The sequence below is a fragment of the Amaranthus tricolor genome, chromosome 11 (genome assembly GCF_026212465.1).
Source record: "Amaranthus tricolor cultivar Red isolate AtriRed21 chromosome 11, ASM2621246v1, whole genome shotgun sequence".
Classification (NCBI taxonomy): domain Eukaryota; kingdom Viridiplantae; phylum Streptophyta; class Magnoliopsida; order Caryophyllales; family Amaranthaceae; genus Amaranthus; species Amaranthus tricolor.
Window position 1 is genome coordinate 21747298 of NC_080057.1, and position 27892 is coordinate 21775189.

General features: G+C 34.5%; 3 protein-coding genes across 3 annotated transcripts; 2 read left to right on the forward strand and 1 right to left on the reverse strand.

Moving 5' to 3' along the window:
- Window positions 1–348: 348 nt before the first annotated feature.
- Window positions 349–7859, forward strand: LOC130827895 (myb family transcription factor PHL6). Its single transcript, XM_057693785.1, has 8 exons — window positions 349–816; window positions 2768–3769; window positions 4118–4325; window positions 4976–5052; window positions 5135–5174; window positions 6032–6104; window positions 6190–6253; window positions 6906–7859. Exons 2-8 carry the CDS (start codon window positions 3215–3217, stop codon window positions 7227–7229), a joined length of 1341 nt encoding a protein of 446 aa, XP_057549768.1. The 5' UTR covers window positions 349–816; window positions 2768–3214; the 3' UTR covers window positions 7230–7859.
- A 2253-nt stretch (window positions 7860–10112) lies between these two features.
- LOC130826663 (probable auxin efflux carrier component 1b) lies at window positions 10113–15081 on the forward strand. Its single transcript, XM_057692232.1, has 4 exons — window positions 10113–10180; window positions 11828–11913; window positions 13038–13195; window positions 15001–15081. The coding sequence occupies exons 1-4, from the start codon at window positions 10113–10115 to the stop codon at window positions 15079–15081; spliced, it is 393 nt and encodes a 130-aa protein (XP_057548215.1).
- Window positions 15082–21883: 6802 nt separating this feature from the next.
- Window positions 21884–27892, reverse strand: LOC130827896 (uncharacterized). Its single transcript, XM_057693786.1, has 2 exons — window positions 25466–27892; window positions 21884–22619 (listed from the first exon to the last, which is right to left on the reverse strand). Exons 1-2 carry the CDS (start codon window positions 27008–27010, stop codon window positions 22257–22259), a joined length of 1908 nt encoding a protein of 635 aa, XP_057549769.1. The 5' UTR covers window positions 27011–27892; the 3' UTR covers window positions 21884–22256.

Genomic DNA, 27892 nt, shown 5'->3' on the forward strand with positions numbered 1-27892 from the left:
TGATTAAACAGCAAAAAAAAGTGTTTGGTAAATAACTTTAAAACCATTAGAAAAGTTGACTTCTAAGCAAAAATTAAAAATTACTTCAGTTAGTCTTTATGTTGGCTTTTGGTTTGTTGATTCTATTAGTCTATAATAAACAATCAATACCTAAGTTTACCAAACATCTTCATAAACAATTAACTTTTTCAACTAGCTTGAAAACCAACAAAAACAACTAATATTTTCAACTGATTAAACAAGTCAACTAAAAACCAACAACTAATAACCAATTACCAAGATCCACTCACCCACACTCATTTTAAAAACAATTTCCACATCTAAAATTGGAGAACATCCCCAAATCAGCAAAATCATTAATTACCTAATTGCAACTTGCAAACACTCAACTTGCACCTTCAATCTAACAATTGGGAAAATGGGTAACTTCAAAAGTGTTAAGAGTCCAAGAAAGATGGGGATTGGGGTAGTAAAAGAATGAAACAAAGTTTATAAAATGTTTAGTTGAATAATTCACTATAAACAGTGTATTCTCCCCACATTAACAAATTGATAATCCAAAGTAATATGACAATCATGATGATTGTGACTCTACATTTGTTCCATTCACCCTCTTCCAAATAGGAGTAATTTTCTACCATATTAGTGCTTTTGTGTATGATTGTGTGTATGAGATTTCTCTCCCCTGGCCCTCAACTCTCTCTTCTGAAATCTCAGCCTGTAATACTCCATTTTTCTGATCTGTTACTACTTGGGGAAACTCAGACTAACCATTATATCTGCTGATTCAGTGTGTTTTTTACTTTGTATTTTCAGGTATGTTTAAATTTCTCTATTACCCCCATTCTGAAATTTTTTTATCTTTTCTGGGGTTTTTCCCTTGCTATTTTTTGGGTGTTTTTTGTCTTGAAAGTTTTTGCCTTTACATGTTGTTTTTGCTATAAACTCGAAATGCCCACATGTGATCTCACATCGGTGATTTTGTAATGGTTATGGGTTTGTCCACACGAGCCTATGATGGTTGTCAAACTCTGACTTACCCAAGTAGTAATTGCAAAGAGTGATGAAATCAAGGGGTCAAGGGAATTGAGAATTTGAATGAGTTGTTTAAGGATGACCCATAATGATTTTTTAGTTTTACAAGTCTTTTTACTTTTGATTATTTGAGCTTGTAATTGATTCTGCTTTCTTATCTACTGTATTTTCTATAGTACTGATTTATACAAATTTATTTTGAAATTATTCTGTGATTCCTTCAACAAGAGATAATGTGGTTGGAGAATCAATGACCTATGTTGTATATATGTGTTTGAACTTTGGAATATAGGACTTGTCAATTGCTTTTTGTTTGGCAAAAGGGCACTTGTACAAAGTTCTCTTCCTGTATAGTAGTGAGATTTACTAGACAAAAGTCGTGTACTTTTAGCCTTCTAGAGGCTAGAGCCCATCTTTGTTGTTCACCTACTCTTGTTCACCTCAAAACAAGAAGCCCACATTCTTATCTTCTCTTTAATTTGTATTAATTGGGCTATTTAGCCCATATATCTAATGCGTTTCTCATAACAATTTGTGCTTTTGAGAGGTTTGTGCATTATCATTTGTTATAATTGACAAAGGAACATTTATCAGATTTTTCCTTTATTTTAGAATTTAGAGGATAGGGTTCCAAGTTAGTACTTCTCTTTCTTGTTGTGGCTTTTACTTAGTTACTTGTCTACTTTCTTTTGTTGCACTCATAATATATAATTGTTGAAGTTTTGGGTGAGTGTAGTCCACTTTAGCTCTTGTTTGGGCATGTTGATACATTGAGAAAATGTTGGGTATATTGGTGGGACCAATATAAAAGCCTAGAAGAGAAGTTGGTTTTGAAAGTTGGATATTGGATAGATTTTCAAGGGTCCAAAAAGCCGACTTGGCTTTACTTGATGAACCGAAAGGGTTGAGTTAGCATTTAAGCCCACTCGACTTTTCTCTCTAGAGGAGTTTTTTCATGTTCTGTTTTGCTTGATAGTTTATTGTAAATATATTAAGCTATGTGTTATATATACCTTAATTACACACTAGATTAGAGTATTTAATACTTTCTAATCTCTCTTCTACCCTCTAATTGTAATCCTATCCTTTATCCCATTCTTATCCTCCGAAAGCACAAGCCACCATTGTAGACCATCTTGAAAGCTAAAAGAAAGCTTGATATTAAACAATAAAACATTCAGGCTTGGTGTGGTCATAAAACACGTTGGGTGAACCACGTCAAGTTCTTTGTGTTGCTTTATAATTGATTAATTTTGCATTATTGTTAGTTCTTCAATTAGGGTTTTTGATCTTATTTTTCCCAATTCAATTGAGGGCTCTAATCATCGATCCTATGGTAAACTAGATGTTCTAAACTAATCAGATCATCTTGCAATCAACAATAAGAAAACAAATTAACAATATATTCCACTGTCCCCCTAAGTTTGTTTTTTAGAGGATTGACACAAATATTAAGCAGTTTGGTTGGGAGGAAAATAAGGCAAAAATTTGATTTGTGTGGATGATACTAAAAGAGAAAAGAAATTTGTAGTTGAGAAATAAAGAAAGTGATAAGGGTCATTTTCATAAAAGAAAATGTAGCAAATTAAGTGGGACGAACTAAAATGAGAATTATAGAAAAATCAATGGGACAAAGTAGTATCTAGATTGCTAACCACCTTATTTTTTTTCCAATGTGTGATACTAGTAGCTATGATCACATTAATCTCCATTATTCATTGCTTTTTTGCAGGATGGATGGTATACCTGTTCCAACGCTTTAGGAAGAGAGTCACATACTACGAGGTTGCTTGAGTTCAAGCTAAGAGTGATCTTATGATATCATTGTATGTGTTTTCCTACTTTGTAGATGGCTTTGAGTGTGTATAGTCAAAGAAAGCTTTTAAAAGAATGTTGATTTAGAAGCATTATGGAACACATCGGATAATTGGGAAATTCCCATGATGTTGCTCAAGTTCTCATATTAGGAAATCAAAGGGTATCTTATTGGTTCGAGAATTACTTGCACACCATGTTATCGATTCTTTGTCGGAGTTCTTTATTTTCATGTTTTCGTCCGCGTGACTATCAGATGTAGCTAACTGTGTTTGCATCGATCAACACTGCTCACTCCTCCCTTCTGTCTACCAAGCCCCTTTATGTGGTGCTTGAAGAATATTTTTGTGTAAAAAGTCGCACTATGAATCACTCTAGCAAAACATCGTTACCAGCAATTGACTCTAGCAAAGGAATGACAGAATATAGTAACGCTCTTCCTCCTTTTGATGGTTCATTATCTAGTGAATCTTCATACCCCTTTTTGAAGCAATCCGAAAAACTGAAATCCTCGTCTGGATCTGGCGAATTTCTATTGTCTAGTTCTGAAGCCCATCTTAAGAGTGCACATTCTCGTTCTTCTATGTTCTGCACAAACCTGTATTTATCCTCTTCTACGAGTTCAGAAGCCCGAAGGCAGCTCGGGAACCTTCCATTTCTTCCAAGCCCTTATACGCCTCGATCCACCAAGACCCAGTTGTTTCTTAACGAAGATGTAGACAGTCTGTGTAAGCAAAAGCATTCAGAGGATTCATTTAAAGATTTTCTAAATTACCCTGGAAGCATATCTGATGGTGAGTTTGATGATGTTACCTGCGGAAGCGACTCTTTAGCACTTTCGGAGCAGTTGGAGCTACAGTTATTGTCTGATGAACTACACTTAGCTATAACTGACAATGGAGAGAATCCTGGAATTGATGTAAGTGGCTTAATATTAACCATATTCGTTCTACCAACGGAGAAATCCCAATAGTCAAGTTCATAGAAAATTAGATAATACTACCTCTGTTCCGTTATACTTGCTACTGAATAGTGATACTGATATTTTCCCACACATGTCACAATCGGGTACGACTATTTCAGAACAGAGGAAGTATTAGGGTAAAATACTTCCATTTTATGTTAAGGTTTTACCAGCTATGCATTTAGTTATGGCATACCTAGGAAGAGTCTAAGTGTAGTTTCTTCCACATGAATTGATAAAGCAATTGGTAAATGTTAATTTTCTGGCAATTTTGCGTTTCTGACTGGTCTATATACATATTAGGAACTATATGATGCTGCTCCAATGGCATCAAAGCCTGTAATCGTTTCAACAGTTCCGAATAATGCTCTGCCAGTTCCCCCATCAATAAATGCCATTTCTAGTCACAAAGCACCCGCGGCTGGGGTTTGTCATAAGACAAGGATGAGATGGACACCCGAGCTCCATGAACGTTTTGTAGAAGCTGTCAACACCCTTGATGGTCCTGAAAGTATGTTTCCATTGTATCCTTCTTGGTTTCATGTAGCATATTGTATTCCATTACCCAACGTCATCAAGTGACTCCCACCTAGGCGGGATTTTGGGGGTCGGATGTACCCTGTTAGTGATATATGATAATAAAGTGGTTGTTTCCGATTGACCCTCAATGTAATGTATAGTGTGCTATTATAAATTATTGCTTCAGTTCGTATTTCGTATATTCCATATAGTCGGACTATACATCTTCCTTTTATTTTTCTCGTAAATCAATTTGTTTTTTAAAATTAAACTGAGATTAACTTTTTAATGGAGGGGGGATCTAACAGATAGATTTTTGTGGATCTTTGTGTGGCTTGCTTTAGGCTCACTATCGTTTCTGGCATTTATGGGTCCTAGACAAACTGAAAGTAATGGGCCCTCTGTATAAAGGGTCGTTTCTGAACACGGGTGTTAGGAAAATAACAAAGACAAACCCTATATACTCATAAACTGCAAAATTTTAAGTGTCTACTTCATTAACTAAATTTTTAGATATTAGGGCCCTAATGCCTACCTTGCTTATGGTCAGGAACGACCCTGTTTAGGCTATACCATTATTGTTGTTGTTGTTGTTGTCGTCGTTTGTGTGGCTTGCTTATTGCAATTTGAATTTACTTGTAGAGGCAACTCCTAAAGGAGTATTAAAGCTTATGAATGTTGAAGGGATCACCATCTATCATGTGAAAAGCCACTTACAAGTAAGTTGAGAAGTTTGGTAAAATCTTTACATTTATGTTGTTTCTGTTCCTTGTCTACTCAATTTGTTCTTCTCTTATGCAGAAATACCGACTCGCAAAGTTTATACCAGAGAAAAAAGAAGGTGAGACAAGATTTAGTATTCATGATGGATATTATCGCAATCAAAATTTCAGGACCATTAGATGTCCAATTGACTGTTAAGGATTTAAAATTTGATAACCATTGTCTTGTCTCTTGTGAATAATCTATTAGTTTTGATCACCATTGCCTTGTCTCTTGTGAAGTAGAAAAGATTATTAGGCAAGTTCTTAAAACAACTTACTGGGCAAACAAATGTGACATACTTAGTAATTAATCTATGGTCATGTTTAATCTTATAGTTGAGACGGTAGAAAATCAAAGCGAATGGAGAAGAATTTACGTGAACAACTCTTGAAACTAATATATTGGTTCATGTAGCCGACCCTAATAATTGGGATTAAGGCTCAGACATTGTTGTTGTGTATCATGTCTAGGAAGTAGGAACTCAAGGGCAGTTCCAGGCCCATTCAAGGCGCCGGACCGCCTAAGGCCCCCCTGAAAGCAAGGGTCTCATAGATTAGCAACCTTCTTATAGTTTCATCAGTTAAACGTAGCCCAGTTGGTGACGTATCTTCCTGTGATATTATTGGTTAGGGGTTCAAAACCTACCAATGTTGATTCTTTTCAAAAATTTTGGTCCATATTTCACCATCAATAATCGTTGGTGAAGGGCCTAAAATTTCTAAACATCAAAAAGTAAATAGGACCCCTATGCTTTTTGCTCCGCCCCTTTAGAAACTTATCAGATGATTTGTTGTATCTCCCACTTTCTTCCGCAAACCTTGATTCATCGATTGAAAGCTATGTAGAATTTAAGTATCTTGTAGATTTGATGAATTCTGCCTTCTGGCCGAAATTTGTTTCTTTTTTCTTATGAATTTTTTACGGTTTCTGCAGAGAAGAAACCTTCTAATTTGAATGAGAAGAGAACACATTTAAGCACCAAAGAATCTGATGCATTAAAGAAAGGGTGTGTGTCCCGACTTGTGTGGCTGTTTGTAGCTTTTCTCTTTTCTTGTTAAATTGAACGATTTTCTTCGTTTACGACCATATAGGAGTATAACTGAGGCTCTACGGATACAAATGGAAGTGCAGAAACAGCTGCATGAACAGCTTGAGGTTAGTCTCATTTCTATGACATTTTTGGACTTCCTAATGTTGGCTATTAACTATACACTATGCAAAATGATCAAATTTTTTAAGTGATAAACGGTCTGTTTGGCAAATTGATGTGGGCTGGAATGGTTGGTTGTAGTTATTGGTTGGTTTGACCAGCTCAATGTCAATGTATTGACTGCTAAGTTAGCTAAGTTAGCTGATAAGCCTTATCAATGAGCTATCGTGGAGATGATTGCTAAAAAGTAATCGTTAGTTGTTACCTATTTATTAGAGAAAAAAAGTAGGTCAAAAAGTCGCAAATAGTTACTCCTAGTAGCATTTTGGCTTTTTGCTTAAAAGCCAACTTTTCAGTTGACTTAGAAGTCTTACCAACACTTTTTTTTTGCTGTTTGACCAGCCAAAAAGCCAAAAATCAACTAAAAAGTTAATGAGAAAGTCATTTACCAAACACACCTGACGTCTCAAGTCATTTTCCAAAAAATATTTTACCAATCGACTACATGAAAAAGCCAAGTCAAAAGAAAACCGGCTAAGAGTCATTTACCATACAAGGCCAACTTCGATGTATCTTGTGCAGCCCCTAGTTCTATTGTTGTGGAACCCCAGGTGCCATATAGCTAGGTGCTCGATTCTGAGTTCGTTTTGGATACAGGTGCAACGAGCACTTCAGGTACGCATCGAAGAGCATGCTCGCTACTTGCAGAAGATCTTAGAAGAACAGCAAAAGGCTCAAATTGCCGTTGTCTCATCACAGTCATTGTCGTCAGTTACGTGTGAAGAGCCAGAGGTGGAACGGTGTCCTGAATCACTGCCTAATAAGCTTACCGAATCCAAATCTAATCCTTCATCTCCATTGCCATCGAAGCATACAAGTGAGGACTCTGAGTCTCAACCATGCTTGAAAAGACCTCGCCTAGAAGACGAAGCTAAGCATGACCGCCCTTTGGATGTGCCACCTGTTCACAATTCTTTATGATTGAAATATGTTGATCAGACTCGGATCAAATACTGGTACGCGTTCAAATGTCTCATCTGCACTATTTTGTGCAACATTTCTATGATTTCGCACAAAATGAAGTGAAGTTTTCACACCTATATCACAATGTTGAGAATTTGAATTTAGATTCAAAGGGTGAAATGAAAATTCGGGATGAAATAGGATGAATGGTGACTACGACATGAAATCCAATCAGTTAGTCCTTTGCATATCTTGTATACAATGTATGGATTGTTGTTAGTTATTTGATTTTCCTCAATGGTGGTCTCATTTGCCACACAAAGGAGTGCAATAGAAGATCCATGGAGTTTCTTGGAGTAGTGTGCCTATTTGATGAGTCTTCAAAATGTAGTCTTTATTTTCCGAACTAGTTATGGGGTATTTGGCAAAATGATTTATTGAACAATTTTAGCTTATTTTGAGACAAATAGATGGTTGATTATATTAGTTGGTCAAATCAGTTACTTCAGTCAGCTATTAACTACCAACTATCGGTTGATGGCCAAACACTGCATAATTTTTGAAGGCTTTAGTAAAAATGTTGTACTAAGTAAATATATTTATATTGTTCTTGAAGACATCATCATATAAATTTGGTGCTTGAAATTATTTTTTTTCTACTTTTTATTATTTAGACGTTATGCAAGAATAGCATAGTTGTCCGAAATTGATCTGATTAATTGAATTTGAGTATGACTTGACTCAATTCGAAATAATTCGCATATGAAAATTAGATACGATTGTCAAGAAACTCTACACAGAACCGAAATTAACATCCAGAATATCATACTCGAGATCTGACCTATTTGAACACTCGAATGTACCTTTTGTACTTTACTATCCAATATCATATTTTGTTCAATTAATATTTAATAGTAACATTTTTAATTATAAACATCAATGAAAAACAGAAGGTTCTAATAGGGCTTGAATGTAAATGTATCTTTTCTGTCCAAACTATTTAGCTTTATCTGTTTTTTGCACGAAAACTTATAAATTGAGTATAATGGTTGAAGCAGTTTGATATTTAGAAATAAGAGAATATAAAGAGCAAAAATAGTGGAATCATATCTAAATATAGAAAATAAATAAATTTATTGGGACAAACTAAAACAAAAAAATAAGACACCTATTTTGTATCATTTTGAATTACCAAGTGAGAACTTATTCACATTCAAAATGGATGAGACAAACCATTAATTATTAACTTGTTATATTACTAATTAAAAGTCATATCTTCATCATATCCGGTAAATTCTGTCTATAGAAAAGGTTTGAGAGGGGAAGGCAACAAACGATAAATACTCATATGAGTTAGGGTTATGCACTATATATATATATATATATATATATATATATATATATATATATATATATATATATATATATATATATATATATATATATATATATATATATATATATATATATATGAAGTTAGTGAATTATTGGGTTATGCTTATGGGTCACAAACTCATAATATTTAAATTTAAATAATTAATATTTGAAATTAGAATATTTAATTGTATAGGATCTGGGTTTGAAGGGCGGGTCTAGGGTCCGGGTCTAGAGGTTGGGTCTGGGACTGGGTCCTAGGTGTAGACCCGGATTCAAACCTGTCAAATATTTTTTGGATCCAAATCCGACCCGAGTCCGATGGGTCTCAAAAAATAAGATACAAACGCTTAAAAAAGGTGTGAGTTTAGGGCGGATCCAACAGAGTCCTGAACCCATGACTATCCCTACTCATACCCCTCTAAAGAAAAGGTAGGTGGAATGTGCTCTAAGAGGCCCCAAGCGACTTTACAATTTAAGCAGTAGGTGATACTTCCCTGTTCCATTATACTTGCTACATTTGGTTTTTTATGCAATTCAATGAATTATTTTGACCATTTATATATTGAACTATGCACAACTAAAAAATTATAAAAGTTAATATTATAAAAGTATGCGATTAGACGATTCAAACAAGATCTCACTTGACTATATTTTTTCTTACACATTAGCCGCAATATATAAAGTAAACTTAAACGATGACTAATAAAAAAAAAACACAAAACAAAAAAAATAATAAATAAAATAAAAAAAAATAAAATAAAAATAAAAGAATAATATTTCTATGATCCGAATTTAATGATGCCTAATCACCTATTAGTCTATTACTACTCTTGTTAGCCAAAAAGTACCTTACATTTAGCATCAATCAAATTAAAATCAATTCGAATGTTATTTCCCCTTCCATGCATAAACCCTAAAGAAAAAAAAAACATTTTTCTTTAACAAAACCTAATTAATCTCTAATTTCTCAACAAATAATTCCAAATCATTAAAATCAATATCATCATCAAATCCAATATACATCCCACTCATACTTCCTTGCATAAACCCTAAAGAAAAAACATTTTTTTTAACCAAATCTATTAATCTTCAATTTTCCAACAAATAATTCCAAACCATCAAAATCATTATTATCGTCAAACCTAATACATGCCGTTCATACCATCAAAACAAAAATGATATCTTCACAACATTTATACGACATACTATCAAAAATAGTACCACTTTACGTAGTTATGATCTTAGCATACAGTAAAGTAAAATGGTGGAAAATATTCACAGCGAATGATTGTTTAAAAATCAACAAATTCGTCGTATTATTTGCCGTTCCTTTTTTTTCAGCAAATTTTATAGCAGAAAACAATCCATACACAATGAATTACAACTTAATTGCAGCTGATGCAATACAAAAAGCTATAATATATAATTTTATTTTTATTTTTATGGTTAAAAATCAGTTCAAAATCAAGTCTTGAATGGTGTATAACATTATTTTCAATGTCTACGTTAACAAATGATCTTATTATGGGGATTTCTATGTTAGGAGGAATGTATGGAGAAATTCCTTCGGAGAGTATGATGGTACAACTTAGGTTGTACAATTTATTGTTTGGTATCCTTCTTTATTGTTTTTATTTGAATTTAGAAAAACTAGTTTTTTAAATTCTAAATCTAAATGTGTTGGTGATGAGGAGAAACAAATTGGTGAAGTTTGTAGAAATTTGGGCCCACAAAAAAACGAAGATGAAAATGAAGATGAAGATAACGATGATCATCAGTCGGGTGTTAATTATAACCCTAATGGTTTGTTTCTATTTTAATCTTTTAATTTTTTTAATTTACGTGAAAATTGTTACTTGTTAGATTTGATTTGATATGTGATCTTGTGTTAAATTTGCTTTTTATCGTATATTAAAAATTTAAGATGATAGTTGTTTAATTTGTTATATTTTCAAGTAAAATTTTTCTGAATAATCTCACATATTGTCTATCGTTGTAATTCTACTATTGATTATTTCTAAATAATTCTTTCTTTAATGGTAGGTACAGTAGCAGGTTAAAATATGACAGGAAGTATTGGTTAGACTATTTTGAAATAATTAATATTAGAAATTATTCAGAGCACATGAGCTAGATGAAATTATTTATGATAATTTTTTTATATTTTATGTCAATAATTTTATTGTTACTTTTTATTTACAATTTAATGTTTTGAGGAAGATATAGGGTAGATACGCAAATTGTTTAATGTTTTTTTACTACTACATAATTTATAATGAAAGGTGATAATTCTGGGTAAAACGCGTTTAGAACTAATTAGATTTTTTAATTATAGGGTAGGATAAGAAAAGAAAAGATATAATTACATGAAAATCAATTTTAGAACCTTATTCAGAAAAAGTAATACTACTATTTACTTTCCGAGCAAGAAACAACTCAAATTCACCATTATCCTCACCATTTGATATTGACAATTAAGCGAGTCATTGTTCAATGGTAAAGAAATTAAGCGTTGATAGGACTATAAGTTTAAGTCTTACTCCCTCTGAATTTTAATAGTTGCTACAGTTTCTGTAGCGACTATTGTTCATCAATTGATCTTATTTGGTATATATTTCTACATATATAATGTAAAATATAGTCAAATGAGATTTTGTTTGATTCGTCTTAATGCATATTTTCATAATATTAACTTTTTAGAATTTTTTATGATATGAAATTAAAGATATCAAATATTAAAATCGTGTATTGAATAGCGTGAAAAATATAAGTGTAGCAACTATCAAAAAGCAGATTAAGTATTATAATAGCAACATTTTATATCAAATTTTTTTACATGTTTACAATCTCCTTATCATTTAATAATTAATTATTAATTATTAATTATTATTTTTTTGGCTTCGCCCCTGATCAGAACATATATCAACGCTTGTCGTTGATGAAATCGAACCCGAAACAAGTGCTCAAAGTAAACCCAAATCAGCCCACATTGACGAGCCTTCAAGTAAGACGACCATGCTCATGTTCATAACTATCTTCAAAGTAACTTTTTAAATCAAGAATAAGAAATAAACAATAATTAAGTTTATTTTCAGCATTATACCGAATGTGGGAGTTTATTAAAACAAGACAATAGTTACATTTATTTTCAGTTGAATTTTTCAATGAATCGACAAAAATTATTTTATTTTAATAATTTTCCCTATAACAAGTCATTTAATTCTTCCTTTATTTTGTAGGTGGCATATTAAAATGCCTATAATTGTGTTCAACTCAATTAAAATTTTGGCTTCTACAGGACTTGGGATGGCAATGTTTAGTCTAGGTAACCAAACTTACCCTTTTTATTTGGCATTTTTAATAAGACACAAAATCGCTATTGTTTTTTTTTGTTAATTCCCTTTTTGTTCGGTTATTCGTGTTAAGGAACTAACTCAACAAAAAATTTAAATTAATAGTTACAAGTATATATATATATATATATATATATATATATATATATATATATATATATATATATATATATATATATATATATATATATATATATATATATATATATATATATATATATATATATATATATTTTAACATACCCCTCGTACGAGAGCCCTTTGAGATAAAATCTAGAAGGGTGGATATACAGCATAGACTCTCCTTGTACTTGGCATTGAATAGTCCACTTTAAATGAGGGGTAGTTTAGATTCGAACCTGTGACATTTTGTCATGCTGACTTCTAATGCCATGTTAAAAAATCAACTTAACTAAAAGTTTAAGCTAAAAAGTTCGTTGACTTTTATGCTTTTGGCTTATTTGTTACATAACTCCAATAGTTTCTTCGGATTCATTTTCTTGGAAGCCTCTTCAACCTCTAATTTATATATTGTTCGCATAGATTATTTATTTCTTTTTTTCCATTAAATAACTCATTAAAACACTTTTTCTATCGCTCATTGATATTCCCTCCTGTGCTTAGAGGTGGAGCAAAAATTGATAAATTTTTTAAAGGCGTTGTACAATTTTTAAAAATTATAATATTATTATAATAATTTTGTATCTTTAAACACTAAATATAGACTACATAGTTTATTATTGAGGCCCCCAAATTTTCGGGGCCCTATGCGATCGAATATGTTGAACATGCCTAGAACCTCCATTTTCTGTACCAGAATATTATTATTCTTATCCTTAATACATTTACTATACCGATGTCTACTGTCTTTAAGTATGTTCTCCTTTTTACATACCGATATGTAAATATCGCTTACTCATTTAAAATCTAATTGTCAAACACCTCGTTGCATGTTTTTGCTTCGCTCTTGTTTAAAATTTGAAATATAAAATGCACAAACCCTAAGAAATGACCCAAATTTTTTTAAAATATGATCATGTAATAATAATTAATAAACATAATATTAATATTTTGTTTTTGTAAATGAAATTGAAAGGTTTATTCATGGCTTCACAGCCAAAGATAATTGCTGGTGGGATTGCAGCAGCGGGGGTTGCTGCTGTGATGAGAATCATTGTAGGACCAGCTACCATGGCAGCTGCTTCATATGCTGTTGGGCTCAAAGGAATTGTCTTACAAATCACAATTATTCAGGTAAATATTATTTTACAAATTTTACGATACAGTCTTATACAGAGACACGCCTCTTAATTACATGGGTTAAATAGGCCCATTTCATACATGTTAAATATAGAAATCTTATTTGAAATCGTTTCACTGAAAGACGATCTCTCAGAAGAATAGCTCATATTATTTTGCTTTCTGAGAAACATAAATATTAAACAATGGCAGATGGACCTAAAATTTTAATTATGCCCATCATTGAAATTAACAATAATAATTAGACCAAAACCAAAAAAATGAAAGGGCTATTATTCTTTTTATATTGTTTATCAAACAATCTTATTTTATATTTTATTTGTTTAATTAATTCGTTTCAATTTAAATTTTATTGAAATATTTTTTTTATATATACTTTTATCAAGCACAATCTATACTATATATGCTAAAGTCTTTAATATCAATCAATTTAACACATTGGCAAATATTTTGTAAGCAAGATATTCCTCATGATAAACAAAAAATAATGCTCCTACTGTTATAGATATATTTTGAAATATAATAGCAATTTAATTTATTTATAAGAAGCTAATAATAATGATTATTACACACAGTTGCACAGGAAATTAAGTTATTTGAAATAACTCAACGTACAAATTAAAAAAAAATAATTGAGACACTTAGGATTAACATATGGGAGTATGATTTTCAGTTATGGTAAAGTGTGAGCACCCCAAATCCTGCATAGGTCCACCACTGTATAAAAAAAAATTTAAAAAAAAAAAAAAATTAGGATTTAGAAAATAATTAAGCAGTAAAGTAAATAGTAGCACTTCTAAATTGATTACTTTATAATCTTAAAAGTAGGGCTCATAAAAATTGACCCGATTTGAACCTAACCCGAAATAAGTGGATTTGGGTTGAGACTTTTGACTCAAATAATTAAATGGGTCGATCCGATCTGATCTGTTTATTAAATGGGTTAAGTTCAGGTCAAAATTTTAAACCTGAAAAGAACCTGTATAACCCATTTAATTAAATGTGTTAATTTCGAGTTAAATCAATAAGTATAAACTAAACTTAGTTATTTAATATTTTCTTATTTATCATAGTAAATACAAAATAAACAACAAAAAACATAAAGTTAAAATTAAAGCCTAAAAAATTAGATTTAATCAACGTTAAAAACCTTAAAACGAAAACAAAAAAATTATAAACAGGTTAAGTGGGTCGAAATCAGGTCAACCTGATTTGTTGCAAGACGGGTCACGGTTGTGATTTTCGACCCAATTAACTAAATGGGTTGAGTTTGGGTCAAAGGTTTTCTGACCTGTTTATATATGACTCGAACCCAACCCAACATGATCTGTTTGACAGGCCTACTTAAAAGTAATTACTTATAACCTAACTGATGATTTACAATCTTAAAATGACCAACTATAAAATCAAAAGGATCACTTCTAATCTTAACCTTAAAGGGATCACTTATAATCTTAAAGTGACCACTATAACCTTTACGCGCGCGATTACTTAAGGTTTCAAAGTGATCACTTTATAATCTTAAAGTGATCACTTATAGCCTTAGTATTCACTCACAATCTTAAAGTGACTAATTATAACCTAAACTTGATCACTTATAATTTAAAAGTGGTGATTTAATTTATAATGTTAGATTGATCACTTAAATCTTAAAATTACAATTATAACCTTAAAGTGATCACTAATTAGGAAAAAAATAGACTAATTACATGAGCTCATCTTATGATTAGACGGTCTAATACAAGACTTATTTATAATATGTAATTAATTAATTAACCATGCTTTTATGTGATTCTTAGGCAGCTCTACCACAAGCGATCATACCTTTTGTCTTTGCACAAGAGTGTAATGTTCATCCTACGCTTCTTAGCACAGGGTAGCTTTTTAACTCCATGTTATGTTTAAATTTTAATAATTGCATTATTTATATTATAAATGTTTCTTTACTCCTTGTATTTGGGTCAAATGAAGTTTATAATTTTACCGAACCCTATTTTAGATGGGATCCTCTAAATAACGTTGGAACGGTAGTGGAGTGAAGTTTATAATCTTAGTTTATTTTGAATTTGGGTTGAAAACGATCGCCAAATACTTACGATGTTAAGAACAAACAACAATGAGCAAAAATAAGTTTGACAAAGTAACAAACAAGGACACAAAAATTTAAGGAGGTTCACCCAATGATGGCTACGTCCTCCGTGGTGTGTAGTTATGTTTATATTATATCAAATGAATACAAACAACACTTCAATATGAAGAATTACAATTGAGATAGAGATAACAACAATAGGCTATGTGTTTGGCTTAAGGGTTGTGTTTGATGTGTTTTTACATACTTGAAGTGTGGGTATGAGAGCCCTATTTATAGTGCTAGGTACTTGAAGATGAATGGCTCACATAAATACATAGTTAATTTAGGTTAATGAATACTATGAAATAACTCTAAGAACTTGAAAAGGCATTATCTCAAGAGTCACACACATGAGACTCTTCACCTTAATCTTCATTAACACCAATAATTCCCATGAATACTCTTCACCTTATTACACCCTTTTGGATTCCACAACTCAAGAGTCACACACATGAATTCAACCCTTTAATGTGCACTCAAGTCACACATTAGTATACTATCATTTATAATCACATTAGTATACTACCATTCATAACAATCTCCACCTTGACTTGAGTTCACCCAAGTCACAACATTCATCAATCCACTTCATATTCAAAAAACATACACACCTCAAAATGCCCAAGAGGGCATTATCTCAAGCAAGAAGCTAAACCTACCAAGTCAACACATAACTCAAACTTGGTAGTAGGTAATGACTTTGTCGTCATGTCGGCCGGATTTTCCGTAGTGTCAATTTTCTTCAATAACACCCTTTTGTGCTCAACTTCATCCCGGATAAAGTTATACTTAATGTCAATGTGCTTGGACCTTCTATGAAATGTATTTTGATTTCTAGCCAAATGTATTGCACTTTGACTATCACAATGCACACTTACCTCACACACCTTATTGCACATTTCACCAACAAGACCTTTAAGCCATTTTGCTTCCTTGAATGACTCGGCCACGGCTATGTACTCCGCTTCGGTTGTAGAAAGAGCAACCACATCTTGCAAAGATGATTGCCAACTAATCGCCGAACCACCCAAAGTAAACACGAACCCACTTGTGGACTTTCTATTATCTAGATCACCACCATAATCCGAGTCACAAAACCCGGTTAGCTCACTTGAATTTTTCCCATACATGAGACAAACATTTGAAGTATCTTTCAAATACCTCAATAGCCATTTTAGTGCCTCCCAATGTCCCTTACCCGGATTAGACATATATCTACTCACCAAACTCACCGCATGAGCAATGTCGGGCCTAGAGCATACCATAGCATACATAACGCTACCAACGGCACTAGTGTATGGAATTCTTACCATTTGCTCTTCTTCCTCTTTTGTTTGTGGACACAAATTCTTGGACAATTTGAAATGAGAAGCAAGAGGAGTAGACACACCTTTAGCATCATCCATGGAGAAACGTTGAACAACTTTCTCAATGTACTTCCTTTGACTAAGGTATAAGACACCCTTAGCCCGATCTCTCAAAATCTCCATCCCAAGAATCTTCTTGGCTTCACCAAGATCTTTCATATCAAATTCACTTGAAAGCAACTCTTTCAAGTCCTCCACCTTAAGCAAAGAGCTACATGCTACTAGCATATCATCAACATATAAGAGCAAATATAGTAAAGAACCATCTTCAAATTTCTTAAGATAAACACAGCTATCATAAGAACTTCTAACAAAATCATGTGAAATCATAAAGGAATCAAACCTTTTGTACCATTGCCTTGGAGATTGCTTCAACCCATACAATGACCTCTTCAATCTACACACATGATTCTCCTTACCGGCTACCTCAAAACCTTCCGGTTGCTTCATAAAGATTTCTTCTTCAAGCTCACCGTGAAGAAAAGCCGTCTTTACATCCAATTGATGTAACTCCAAATCCTCCATCGCCACCAAAGCAAGCAATGCCCTAATAGAAGAGTGTTTCACGACCGGAGAGAAAACTTCGTGAAAATCAATACCCTCAATTTGAGAGTATCCCTTTGCAACAACCCTTGCTTTGTAGATGGGAGGAATATCACTAGAAGGACCCTCCTTCCTCTTGAATATCCACTTGCACCCCACAATCTTCTTTTTCTTTGGTGCAACAACGATATCCTAAGTTCCATTCTTCGCAAGAGATTCCATCTCTTGTTTCATAGCAATCAACCACTTGCTTGAGTCATTTGAGGCCATAGCCTCCTTGTACGTACTTGGTTCATTTAACCCTACGACTTCGCTAGCAATGTTGAGAGCATAAACAACATAATCACACTCTTCAATGTACCTCCTTGGAGCCACGATCTTCCTTCTTTGCCTAGTTGTGGACAAAGGAGGAGACCTTTGTTGAACATCATCATTTTTCTCATTATCAACATTGGAGGATTCAACCTCCACTTGTGCTTCATTATCATCATTATTAAAAGGTTTTTCAACATTAGATACAAGCATGCTATCTTCATCAAAAACAACATCTCTAGAAACAATAATTTTCTTTGATTCATTACTCCATACCCTATACCCCTTTACACCCACTCCATACCCCACAAAGATACCTTTTCTAGCCCTAGGTTCTAACTTACCATCATTTACATGAATATAAGCTGGACAACCAAAGATTCTAAGACTAGAATAGTTTACCGGAGTGTTGTACCATACCTCTTGTGGCGACTTGAACTTCAAGGCGGTATGAGGTGAACGGTTGATCAAATAACATGCCGTAGCCACCGCTTCGGCCCAAAATTGTTTCCCCAAATTTGCTTGATTTAGCATGCATCTTGCCCTTTCCAATAACGTTTTATTCATCCTCTCCGCAACACCATTTTGTTGAGGACGACCTGCACAAGTTCTATGTCTAACAATACCTTCATTAGAACAATAATTGAGAAACTTGCTATCAACAAATTCAAGACCATTGTCGGTTCTCAAGGTCTTGATGCTCCTACCGGCTTTCTTTTCAATCATCTTCTTCCATTCCAAGAAGACATCAAAAACTTCATATTTATGTTTTATAAAATAACACCAAACTTTCCTAGAGTAATCATCAATAAAGGTCAACATGTAGCTACAACCACTAAGGGAGGGCGTTCGAGAAGGCCCCCACAAGTCGGAATGGACATAATCTAATATCCCCTTAGTGTTGTGGATGGCGGGTTTAAAACTAACTCTCTTGTGCTTCCCATAAACACAATGTTCACAAAAACCAAGGTTCCCAAAATTTTTTCCATCAAATAAACCTTCTTTAGAGAGTTCAAACATACCTCTTTCGCTCATGTGACCAAGCCTCAAGTGCCAAAGTTTGGTGTCACGATCGGACATTGTGCTTGTGGATACATTCGCCGAGCCAAGAATGGTTGAACCTTGAAGAGCATACAAACTCCCATTCAACCTCCCCTTCATCACCACTAGTGAACCCTTGGCTACCTTCATAACTCCACCTTCACAAGTGATTCTACACCCGATCTTATCAAGAGTACCCAAAGATAAAAGATTCTTTTTCAAGCCCGGGACATACCTTACATCGGTTAAGGTCCTCACAATCCCATCAAACATTTTAATTTTAATGCTCCCAATCCCAACAACCTTACATGTGGTGTTGTTTCCCATGGTAACATTTCCCCCATCAACACTTTCAAATGTATGGAAGAAAGTTTTGTTGGGAGTCATGTGGAATGTGCACCCCGAATCAAGAATCCATTCATTATTACCTTTGTACTCATGAGTGGCAACAAGAACATCGCCATCATCACTATCATTCACGTAACTAGCATTGGCATTGCTAGTTCCTTCCCTTGCCTCTTCTTCTAGCTTTCTCTTAAGCTTCCAACAATCCTTCTTGATGTGACCCTTAAGCTTGCAATAGTTACAAGACTTATTTTTGTTTGGCCTCACGGACTTGGACCTTCCTTTACCCTTGTTTCCACTCCCACTAGTGGAACCTTTCTCTTGTGACCTCCCTCTTACAAACAAACCGTCACTAGCATTGCTTGGTGACTTTTGTGACAATTGTGTATCAATGAGATCCCTTTGAGTCAAGGCATTCTTCACATCATCACTACTCAAATTATCTCTACCATAAAGTAGAGTTTCTCTAAAATTTTTATAAGAAGGGGGTAAAGAACATAAAAGATAAATTGCCAAGTCTTCATCATCAAGCTTAACATCAATGTTTTGTAAATCCATAACAATGGAACAAAACTCATCCAAGTGAGGTTTTAAAGGTTTACCTTCCTCCAAGCGTAAGTCGTAGAGTCTACTCTTCAAAAGTAGCCTATTGGTAACACTCTTGGCCATGTAGAGTGATTCCAATTTCTCCCATATACTCTTGGTTGTTGTTTCTTTAACAACCTCTCTTAGAACTTCATTGGATAAGCATAATTGGATTGCCGATAACGCCTTTGTGTCTATCTCTTCCCGTCTCGATGCGGACATTCCTTCCGGCATCTTCTCTACACCATAAATCGCCTTGTGCACACCATTTTGAATCAAAATGGCTCTCATTTTGACTTGCCATAAGCCAAAGTTTACATTCCTATCAAACTTCTCAATATCGAGCTTCATTGTAGTCATGATTTTCAAGTAATAATTTCTTAAAACACCGCAAAATAACCTTGGCTCTGATACCAATTGAAAACGATCGCCAAATACTTACGATGTTAAGAACAAACAACAATGAGCAAAAATAAGTTTGACAAAGTAACAAACAAGGACACAAAAATTTAAGGAGGTTCACCCAATGATGGCTACGTCCTCCGTGGTGTGTAGTTATGTTTATATTATATCAAATGAATACAAACAACACTTCAATATGAAGAATTACAATTGAGATAGAGATAACAACAATAGGCTATGTGTTTGGCTTAAGGGTTGTGTTTGATGTGTTTTTACATACTTGAAGTGTGGGTATGAGAGCCCTATTTATAGTGCTAGGTACTTGAAGATGAATGGCTCACATAAATACATAGTTAATTTAGGGTAATGAATACTATGAAATAACTCTAAGAACTTGAAAAGGCATTATCTCAAGAGTCACACACATGAGACTCTTCACCTTAATCTTCATTAACACCAATAATTCCCATGAATACTCTTCACCTTATTACACCCTTTTGGATTCCACAACTCAAGAGTCACACACATGAATTCAACCCTTTAATGTGCACTCAAGTCACACATTAGTATACTATCATTTATAATCACATTAGTATACTACCATTCATAACATGGGTCAATATTGATCTATATATGTCATTCACGACCATATGAGGTCCAGAATGTAACAACCCTACTTACTGTTGACTGAGTAAATAAGGTCATCATGGGGTTCATACGAAAGGAAAGGGAGGAGAAGAAAAAAAAAACCTCAAACCCTTCCTTCTCTCTCACGCGAGGAACTCAAAGGAAACAAGGCAACCATTTTCTCCTCCCTTCCCTTTCGTATGAACCCCGTGATAACCCTGTTTACTCAGTCAACAGTAAGTAGAGTTGTTACACTAAATTAAATGGGACCGAATGAGTATATAACAATAATCTTAATCTATGAAGTATATTCTTTCTTACTCCCTAAATTAAAGATTTTATTAGCATTTTGTGCTACCCACGTAAAATTTGTGTGATCGATACTAACATGCTATGAATGACTATGACTATTAGCATTTTGCACTACATACGTAGTGTGATCGATACTAACGTGCTATGAATGTTCAAACAGGGTTAGCTTTGGAATGCTAATATCGTTACCAATTGCACTAGTCTATTACATATTATTGGGACTCGTTATTAAGTGAAGAGGCTAGCATGACATTACGAACCATTCGACGGCTCTTGCAAAGGCGATATGAGGATCGCGCACAAAGTGCTCGAGCAATTTCAGTCAATACCTCCAATGTTTTTCAAATAGCTATGTTTGAATTGATCTCCCGAAATCGAAACCGGAAGCTGAACGCATTAAAAGAGCTCGATTCAACATCATTCCAAGGTGATGAGCTATTGGATGTTCATAGACTCTTGGCCATCTACATTTTGCATCCACATCCAACATGTTATATGTTGAATTTTGTGACTTGAAGGTGTTATGATCAATACCTTGGACAATTAGCGAACAATGCGGTCTACGAATGTGACTATATGTTGGTTACTCATGTTATTATCTGATGTTTGAACAAATTGTAAATCTAATCTTTATTAGTCAGACTCTCTCTGTTCAAACCTATTGTAACTTTGTTATAAGGTTTTCACTAGCATTGGTCCCACCTGGTAAATAAGTCAATAGTCGTTGCATCAACCCGAGACATTGCTCGACCAGAGGAAACGTGTGCTAAAAAAAACACGGCTATCATTTGGCAACTAATGTGCGAATCAATAATCTAGAAAAAACACACACCAATTTGGACATACTAGGTATTCTAAATTTTGCATAAAGCCTAATATCATCTCTCATCAATTCATTTCTCAATCACCCTTCATCCGTAGGGCTAATGTTATGGACTATACCATTTCATATCGTCAAGAAAGAGTCATCATCATCACCCAATGTATCTCACTCGTAGGAAAATATAATCAAGATAAGAAAGGAAAGAAAAATAGCAACTCATACCATAACGAATAATGCATTGTCAAAAAAGTGAGTTACCATTTCAAAACAATATATTGCATCTCCTCCCATACAAAGGCAGGGAAATCTTAGATTGAAAATATACTAATTGAAAAGAATACAATCAGAAAGTGTTAATAGATGAACTAAATGTCAATTTTGCATACAGTACTGTAACTAAATTAGTTAAACACCCACATTTTCGGTATCCCGTTTGCCCGAGCAGAAGTCGTTTCCAACATTAGCATTATCTATCTACATCGTAACCGAATGTGCAGTTTTGCTCTTTGTGCAAGCCTCATTTCCCGATCTGTCAGTTGTTTCAGACGCTAGGTATAATATAAGCTATTAAGGTGCCCGACTCGATTGATCTTTGTGTTTGCCTTTCTTAGCTTTGTTCTTTTCTTCCATCCTTCGCCTTTTCACTTCAGCAGTAATCCAAGCATAATCGGACGGAATTACGAATGGGTCGTCACTGTTATTCTCTGTCTTGGTTCCGGAACAGCTATCGCTTGATGAGCTTGTGCGTTGGTAAGGAGTTTTTATCCACCGGAACCAGGAGGAGCCTGAAGTGTTGCTTACTATGGGACCGTCGCTTGAGGATGCCGTTGGACTGGAAGGAGGTGTCGAGAACTCCTCAAGGGGTTGTAATTCCTCAAACTTAGTGAACGTAACCATTACTCTTATTGTCGGAACCACTGGGATAGCAACCTGAATATCGAGTTAACCAACCAACAATAAGAACAGATGCACGAATTCAAAATCAACGAGAAAAAAATGGTTGTGGCCTTAATCCCGAATCCCAACAATAACGGGTAAAAGAACAAACAAGATGCCGATATCAGAAAAATTCGTTACAGATTTACAATATAAAATGTAAGTCCCTTACGTGAGAAACGAGCCTTAAATTTAGCTAAGAACATGGATTTTACAACGTCTTTTGATAGGCACTTTCATCCCCTAATTTAACTTCTTTTTTTACCTTAATCCCGGTATAGTGCAAAAATAAGGTCGCGTCGTATCGTATCGGCCGCATCATAAAGGTTTTCGAATTTGTCAAACTGGTATTATCCGCATGGTAAAGGTGTAACAATACCGTATTTTAGGTTGTTTCACACGATATTTCATGGCTTGCACCAACAATTTAAGGCCCGATAACTGCCTCACCCCATTACTGCGACCATTGTTGTAGTTTTGTTAGACCAATGCACATCGTATGCCACACAACACAAGGATACAACAGGAGTATACAACTCCCGGGTACCTAACTTCATTCCATATAGACCAAAAAAAACCTACTTGGGTCTATTTTATTACAGATCATAAGCCTTTTATAACGGTTATGTGTACATTTTACATGATCTTAGTTCAACACTTGACAAAGGAAAGACGGACGTAGGTGTAGAGCTTTGACACTTAAGACGGCGACCCAAAACCTTAAAACATCATCTATACACAAAAACAATCAAATAGTAAAACAATGTTCTCAGCATATCATCAGCATTGAAAGTAGCTTAATACAGAAGTTCCAAGCGGAACTGCCTCATCAATCACACAATGATTATATATTTGGACTAACGAAAACAAACTTATCAATAAATTAATTCAATAAAGGGTAACAACAAATGAAATGCAATAATATTTATCTTGGTAGGTTGCACCTACAGAAACAAGGGAAGATAAGAAATTCAAGGGTGGAAAAGAACTAAACTATCCAGAATAATAACTCCATATCAATCAACCGAAAGACACTAGAAATTTCATAGTGTCCACTGTGTGCTTCAAAATCACATCTTTTATTTTGTCAACTAAGACATTGCAGTTAGTAGATATAGTTGGGTCAGTTAGAAGTGTCCTAACAGAATGTAGCAAGAGGCATGAAAAGGTGATGAAAGGCAGAGCCATGGAAGTACAAAATGGCGCGACTAGAGGTGTTCATTTGGACCACCGGGTCGATTTTGGGTTAGATGTTTCGGGTCGATTCAACATCGGGTCTAGTGTCCACAGTGGTTTTACAAAATTGCAGATCTATTTTTAAATCGGGTTCGGTTATAAGGTCGGGTGACAATTTAAAATCTGCTCGAACTTCTTTACCAAAAGCTAAAACGGATAATTTTCCAATAATAACAATAACGATGAAAATTAACACCTGGTGGCTGAAGTGGTGACAGCTCCGAGTTATAATGGCATTGACCAACAACTTAATTCAGAAGGCATCATAGTAAAGCTCACTAGAGTGCCTAATGGGACAATGGCTATGTTGAATTTTATAGAGTGACAAGTTCTATAGGACTTCGATCACTAAGCATAACTAAGAACCTACTTGGCCCATCAAACAAAACTTAAGGATCTACACATGAGACACCTGAGAGGGCATGGGATGTATTCGGAATATATCGTAGTAGCAAAACAAACCTTAATGAGGCATCAAATATAGTTGAAGCGAGAAGATCAAGTTTCAACAACAGCCCAACAACTCTGGTCCATATATAGCATTGAAACAAATCGTAAACGCAAAAGACCAGAAAAACCTCTATGGCTCAGACACCTATGTAAGTGGAGTTAATCTCATCAACAAAGTCTCTCGGTTATTCAATATCATATACAAGTAAATTTCTTAAGGATTGTCGAAAATAAGTAATTTTCTCGAGAAAGCCAAGTTCAACAAAGAAGCTTTATCACCAAGCTTTCAAACTTAAAAAAATGCATAAAGGGTTTCTATAAAACTATTCTCCGAGGCCATTTATAGTAAAGGATGCCACTCAGACCAAAATCAATTGAATTTGAAATAACCACCTACCATATCATTTTAAAAAATTAAGTGTTGCAAGTAGCAGCTATAATGCCAGAAATAGTGCTTTATTTGGCCAAGGGCGGCTCTAGGGTCGTTCAATGATATCAACTAACAACATTAAACTTATATATGAAACCATATACCTAGAGATGTTAATATATGTGCCGGTTAAGTTGGTGGAAGCTTTGCAATGAGACAACATTGACCTGGGTTCAAGACTTATTAAGCACAATTTTAAGATCTAGAAAGAATACTTGCCCATTTGCTATTTTAATCAGTATTTTTTTAAAATATTATCGATATTATATGATTTTGTTTTAGATCCGCCCCTAAGCAGTTCAAGACAGAGAGTCCATGTATCAAGACACTTAATCGTGTAGATATAAAAAGGTATCAATTGTTGAAGCGCAAAACTTAGCTCCGTACTGCATTTCGAGCGGTCAAAACACTAGATTAACAATATGGTTATAATATGTTCTACTTGTGCTAAAAGACTTTCGATGTTATGATTATATTTCCTATGTATTTGGATTTTGGACAACACCATGGCCCTATCTTAATTTCTTAACTTCTTTTCGATCAAATTTCGTTTCCCAAGTTTCCAAAACACTAAATTAACGTTTTTTCATTACTCATATCTAATCGAATTTGGTTTCGCATAACATTGGTATCAACAAAGTGATAATTATAGTAACCCATGTCAATATATGCAAATACAACACAAAATCAAATAGCAATGAAAAAAAGACATTGAAAGACAAACCTTGACGGGAAACGTTCCCATAGGAAGTTTTGTTGTTAGAAGGTCCCTTAAACGGCGAATAGCCTTCACCTTATTGGCAAGGATATCAAGCAAGGGTAAGAGCTCCTCTATACGAAGCGGAAAGTCAGAGGACAGCCAAAGTATAGGCCTCAATCCCTTCTTATACTCATTCTCTTGACTCGAGTCTTTGCCCGATGAAGATGCTTTCTTATCCTTCCCTCTTTGTGCCTCATCCCCTCTTACAACATCTACAGAATGCCTTCCTGGTTTGATTCCATCACTCCCTTTCCCATCAACAGAAACCGAATTTCTAGGAATAGCAACCTTCTTTTGTTCCCTTTTCCTCCAACCACCAAACCATCCTTTCTTTTCATATTTGACATCCCCATTTTTACACCCATTTGCATCCTCAATAGATATCTCTCTAGATTCATAACAGCTATGTCTATGCCCCACAATCCCATCATCACACCCATCATATGGATCCAACTTAAGGGCACTTTCAAGTTGTTTTCTTTCTTCATCAGTCAAAATTTCATTAAGTTCTTCACTATCACTTTCATTATCAAGAGTTGAAGAACCAAACTCTTCATCAGTCATAGCCCCAGGAACCTTTCTAGACTTAATACTAACTACAACATTATGCATCTCATACACCTTAGATTTCCATTCCCCAACAGTTTCGGTTTTCTCTTGACGTCTCCATGTAAGCTGTGGCAATAAAACAGCTTCAGTCACATCAATCCCAGGTCTAAATATGTTAGTCTTAGACATTGAAGCAACTTCTTGTTGTATCTCAGCTTCAGAAGCTTGATCACCAGCCCCATCAAGTGCATTCATTATCTCCTTATCCTTATGAGTTATTATACACAATGATCCAGGAGCTAACTTCCCATCTTCAGATCCTTCACCAAGAAACAAAATACTTTGATCTGAGCGTTGGATTCGAAACCCATCAAATCCAGCCAAGGTCATATCAGCCCTTAAATTAGCACCCCTTTTCCAAATCTTGTAGGTATCGGAAGGAGCGATCCTAGATACGAAAGGAATCACTGAACTCTCAAAATGAAATGTAATCTCCATATAGAAATCCCTCATTCTCCTCATAGTTGCAACTAAACGCGGCAATCTTCTACACCATTTAGCCCAAGCTAAAGGTTGATAATGTCGAACAATGATTTTCGCAATGTTTTCATTTCTATCACAAATTGCTTCCTGTAATGCACTCCAACCTTGCTCATTCTGTAAACTCCAATCAGCCCCAGCAACCATTAACATCTCAGTTGCAGTTTCATCACCAAGTTTTACAGCAAGGTGAAGTGGGGTATCTCGATTCGGAACATTATCACGCTTATCAATCACAGCTGAAATTGCATCTGCCTTCTGTTCTTCGGCTAATGAGGCGGGTTCAGATTGAATTTCTGCCGGATCACAAAGACGAGGCAGGGTAGATAGTATTTTCCTGAGATTAGCATAGTCTTTTGTGGCAATTGCCTTATGAACAGGATGGTTGGCATACTTGGATAAATCTATACCAGCAGCCATTTCTATAGAACCCTAGCCAGATATCAATCAATCAAAAATAAAACTAGTATAATCTTTTAATTTACACCAATCTAATGAAATTGACAATAAACTAATCCCCACAAAAAAGAATCTACAAGTAGAAAAAACCCTAAAAGAAACCCTCCAATGTTTTTATTTACACCCTCCAATGTTTTTATTTACACCAATCTAATGAAATTGACAATTAAACTTATCCCCACAAAAGAATCTACAAATTCCAATAACACTAAAAGTAACCCATCAAGATTCCATAATGTAAAATCCAATCCAATGATTAATCATCAAAACCCTTAAAAGGGGATTCAATCAAAATAAAACCCAATAGCAGACAAAGGTAAAGGAAAGCAAGCAATCATAAAGAGAAATCAAAGAAGGGCCCAGATAGCAGAGGGAAAAGATAGATTCCAAGGAATGAATTTAAGGGAAGTTTTCACCTTTTTTCATGATGTGAACCCACTTTGGATTGTCAAAAAGATTCAAACCTTTTTAAAAAAAAACACTTTCCTTTCCTTGTTTGGTTGAATTATTACAGGAAGAAGAGATTAGTTATGAGATAGGCATAGATCAGACAAAACCCACAAACATGTAAGAGGAAATTTGGGGGAAAATTGGAAGCAGAATCAAAGCAAGGTATATGGAGAAAAAGGCAAATGCTTAATGTAATGAAAACCCAAACCAACACCAAAAACAAAACCCCACCATGAAAGTAAATGCGACAAGCTGTTAATTGGGTCTAATATTGGGAATCTGAAAAGGGAATATCGCAAAATTGGGGAACATACACAATTGAGAAACCTACTCGGAAACCTGCGAATTGCGTGTGGTGATACTGTTTAGACTTGAATGAATGTTGCATAACTT

Excerpts from the sequence above, each read along its gene's own strand:
- LOC130827895 (XM_057693785.1), top strand. The coding sequence starts at position 3,215 with ATGAATCACTCTAGCAAAACATCGTTACCAGCAATTGACTCTAGCAAA. Across the intron at positions 3,770-4,117 it reads GAGAGAATCCTGGAATTGAT|GAACTATATGATGCTGCTCC; the intron begins GTAAGTGGCTTA and ends TATACATATTAG. Across the intron at positions 6,105-6,189 it reads TCTGATGCATTAAAGAAAGG|GAGTATAACTGAGGCTCTAC; the intron begins GTGTGTGTCCCG and ends ACGACCATATAG.
- LOC130826663 (XM_057692232.1), top strand. The coding sequence starts at position 10,113 with ATGGGGATTTCTATGTTAGGAGGAATGTATGGAGAAATTCCTTCGGAG. Across the intron at positions 11,914-13,037 it reads GATGGCAATGTTTAGTCTAG|GTTTATTCATGGCTTCACAG; the intron begins GTAACCAAACTT and ends TGAAATTGAAAG. Across the intron at positions 13,196-15,000 it reads TACAAATCACAATTATTCAG|GCAGCTCTACCACAAGCGAT; the intron begins GTAAATATTATT and ends TGTGATTCTTAG.
- LOC130827896 (XM_057693786.1), bottom strand. The coding sequence starts at position 27,010 with ATGGCTGCTGGTATAGATTTATCCAAGTATGCCAACCATCCTGTTCAT. Across the intron at positions 22,620-25,465 it reads TGGGAACGTTTCCCGTCAAG|GTTGCTATCCCAGTGGTTCC; the intron begins GTTTGTCTTTCA and ends CTCGATATTCAG.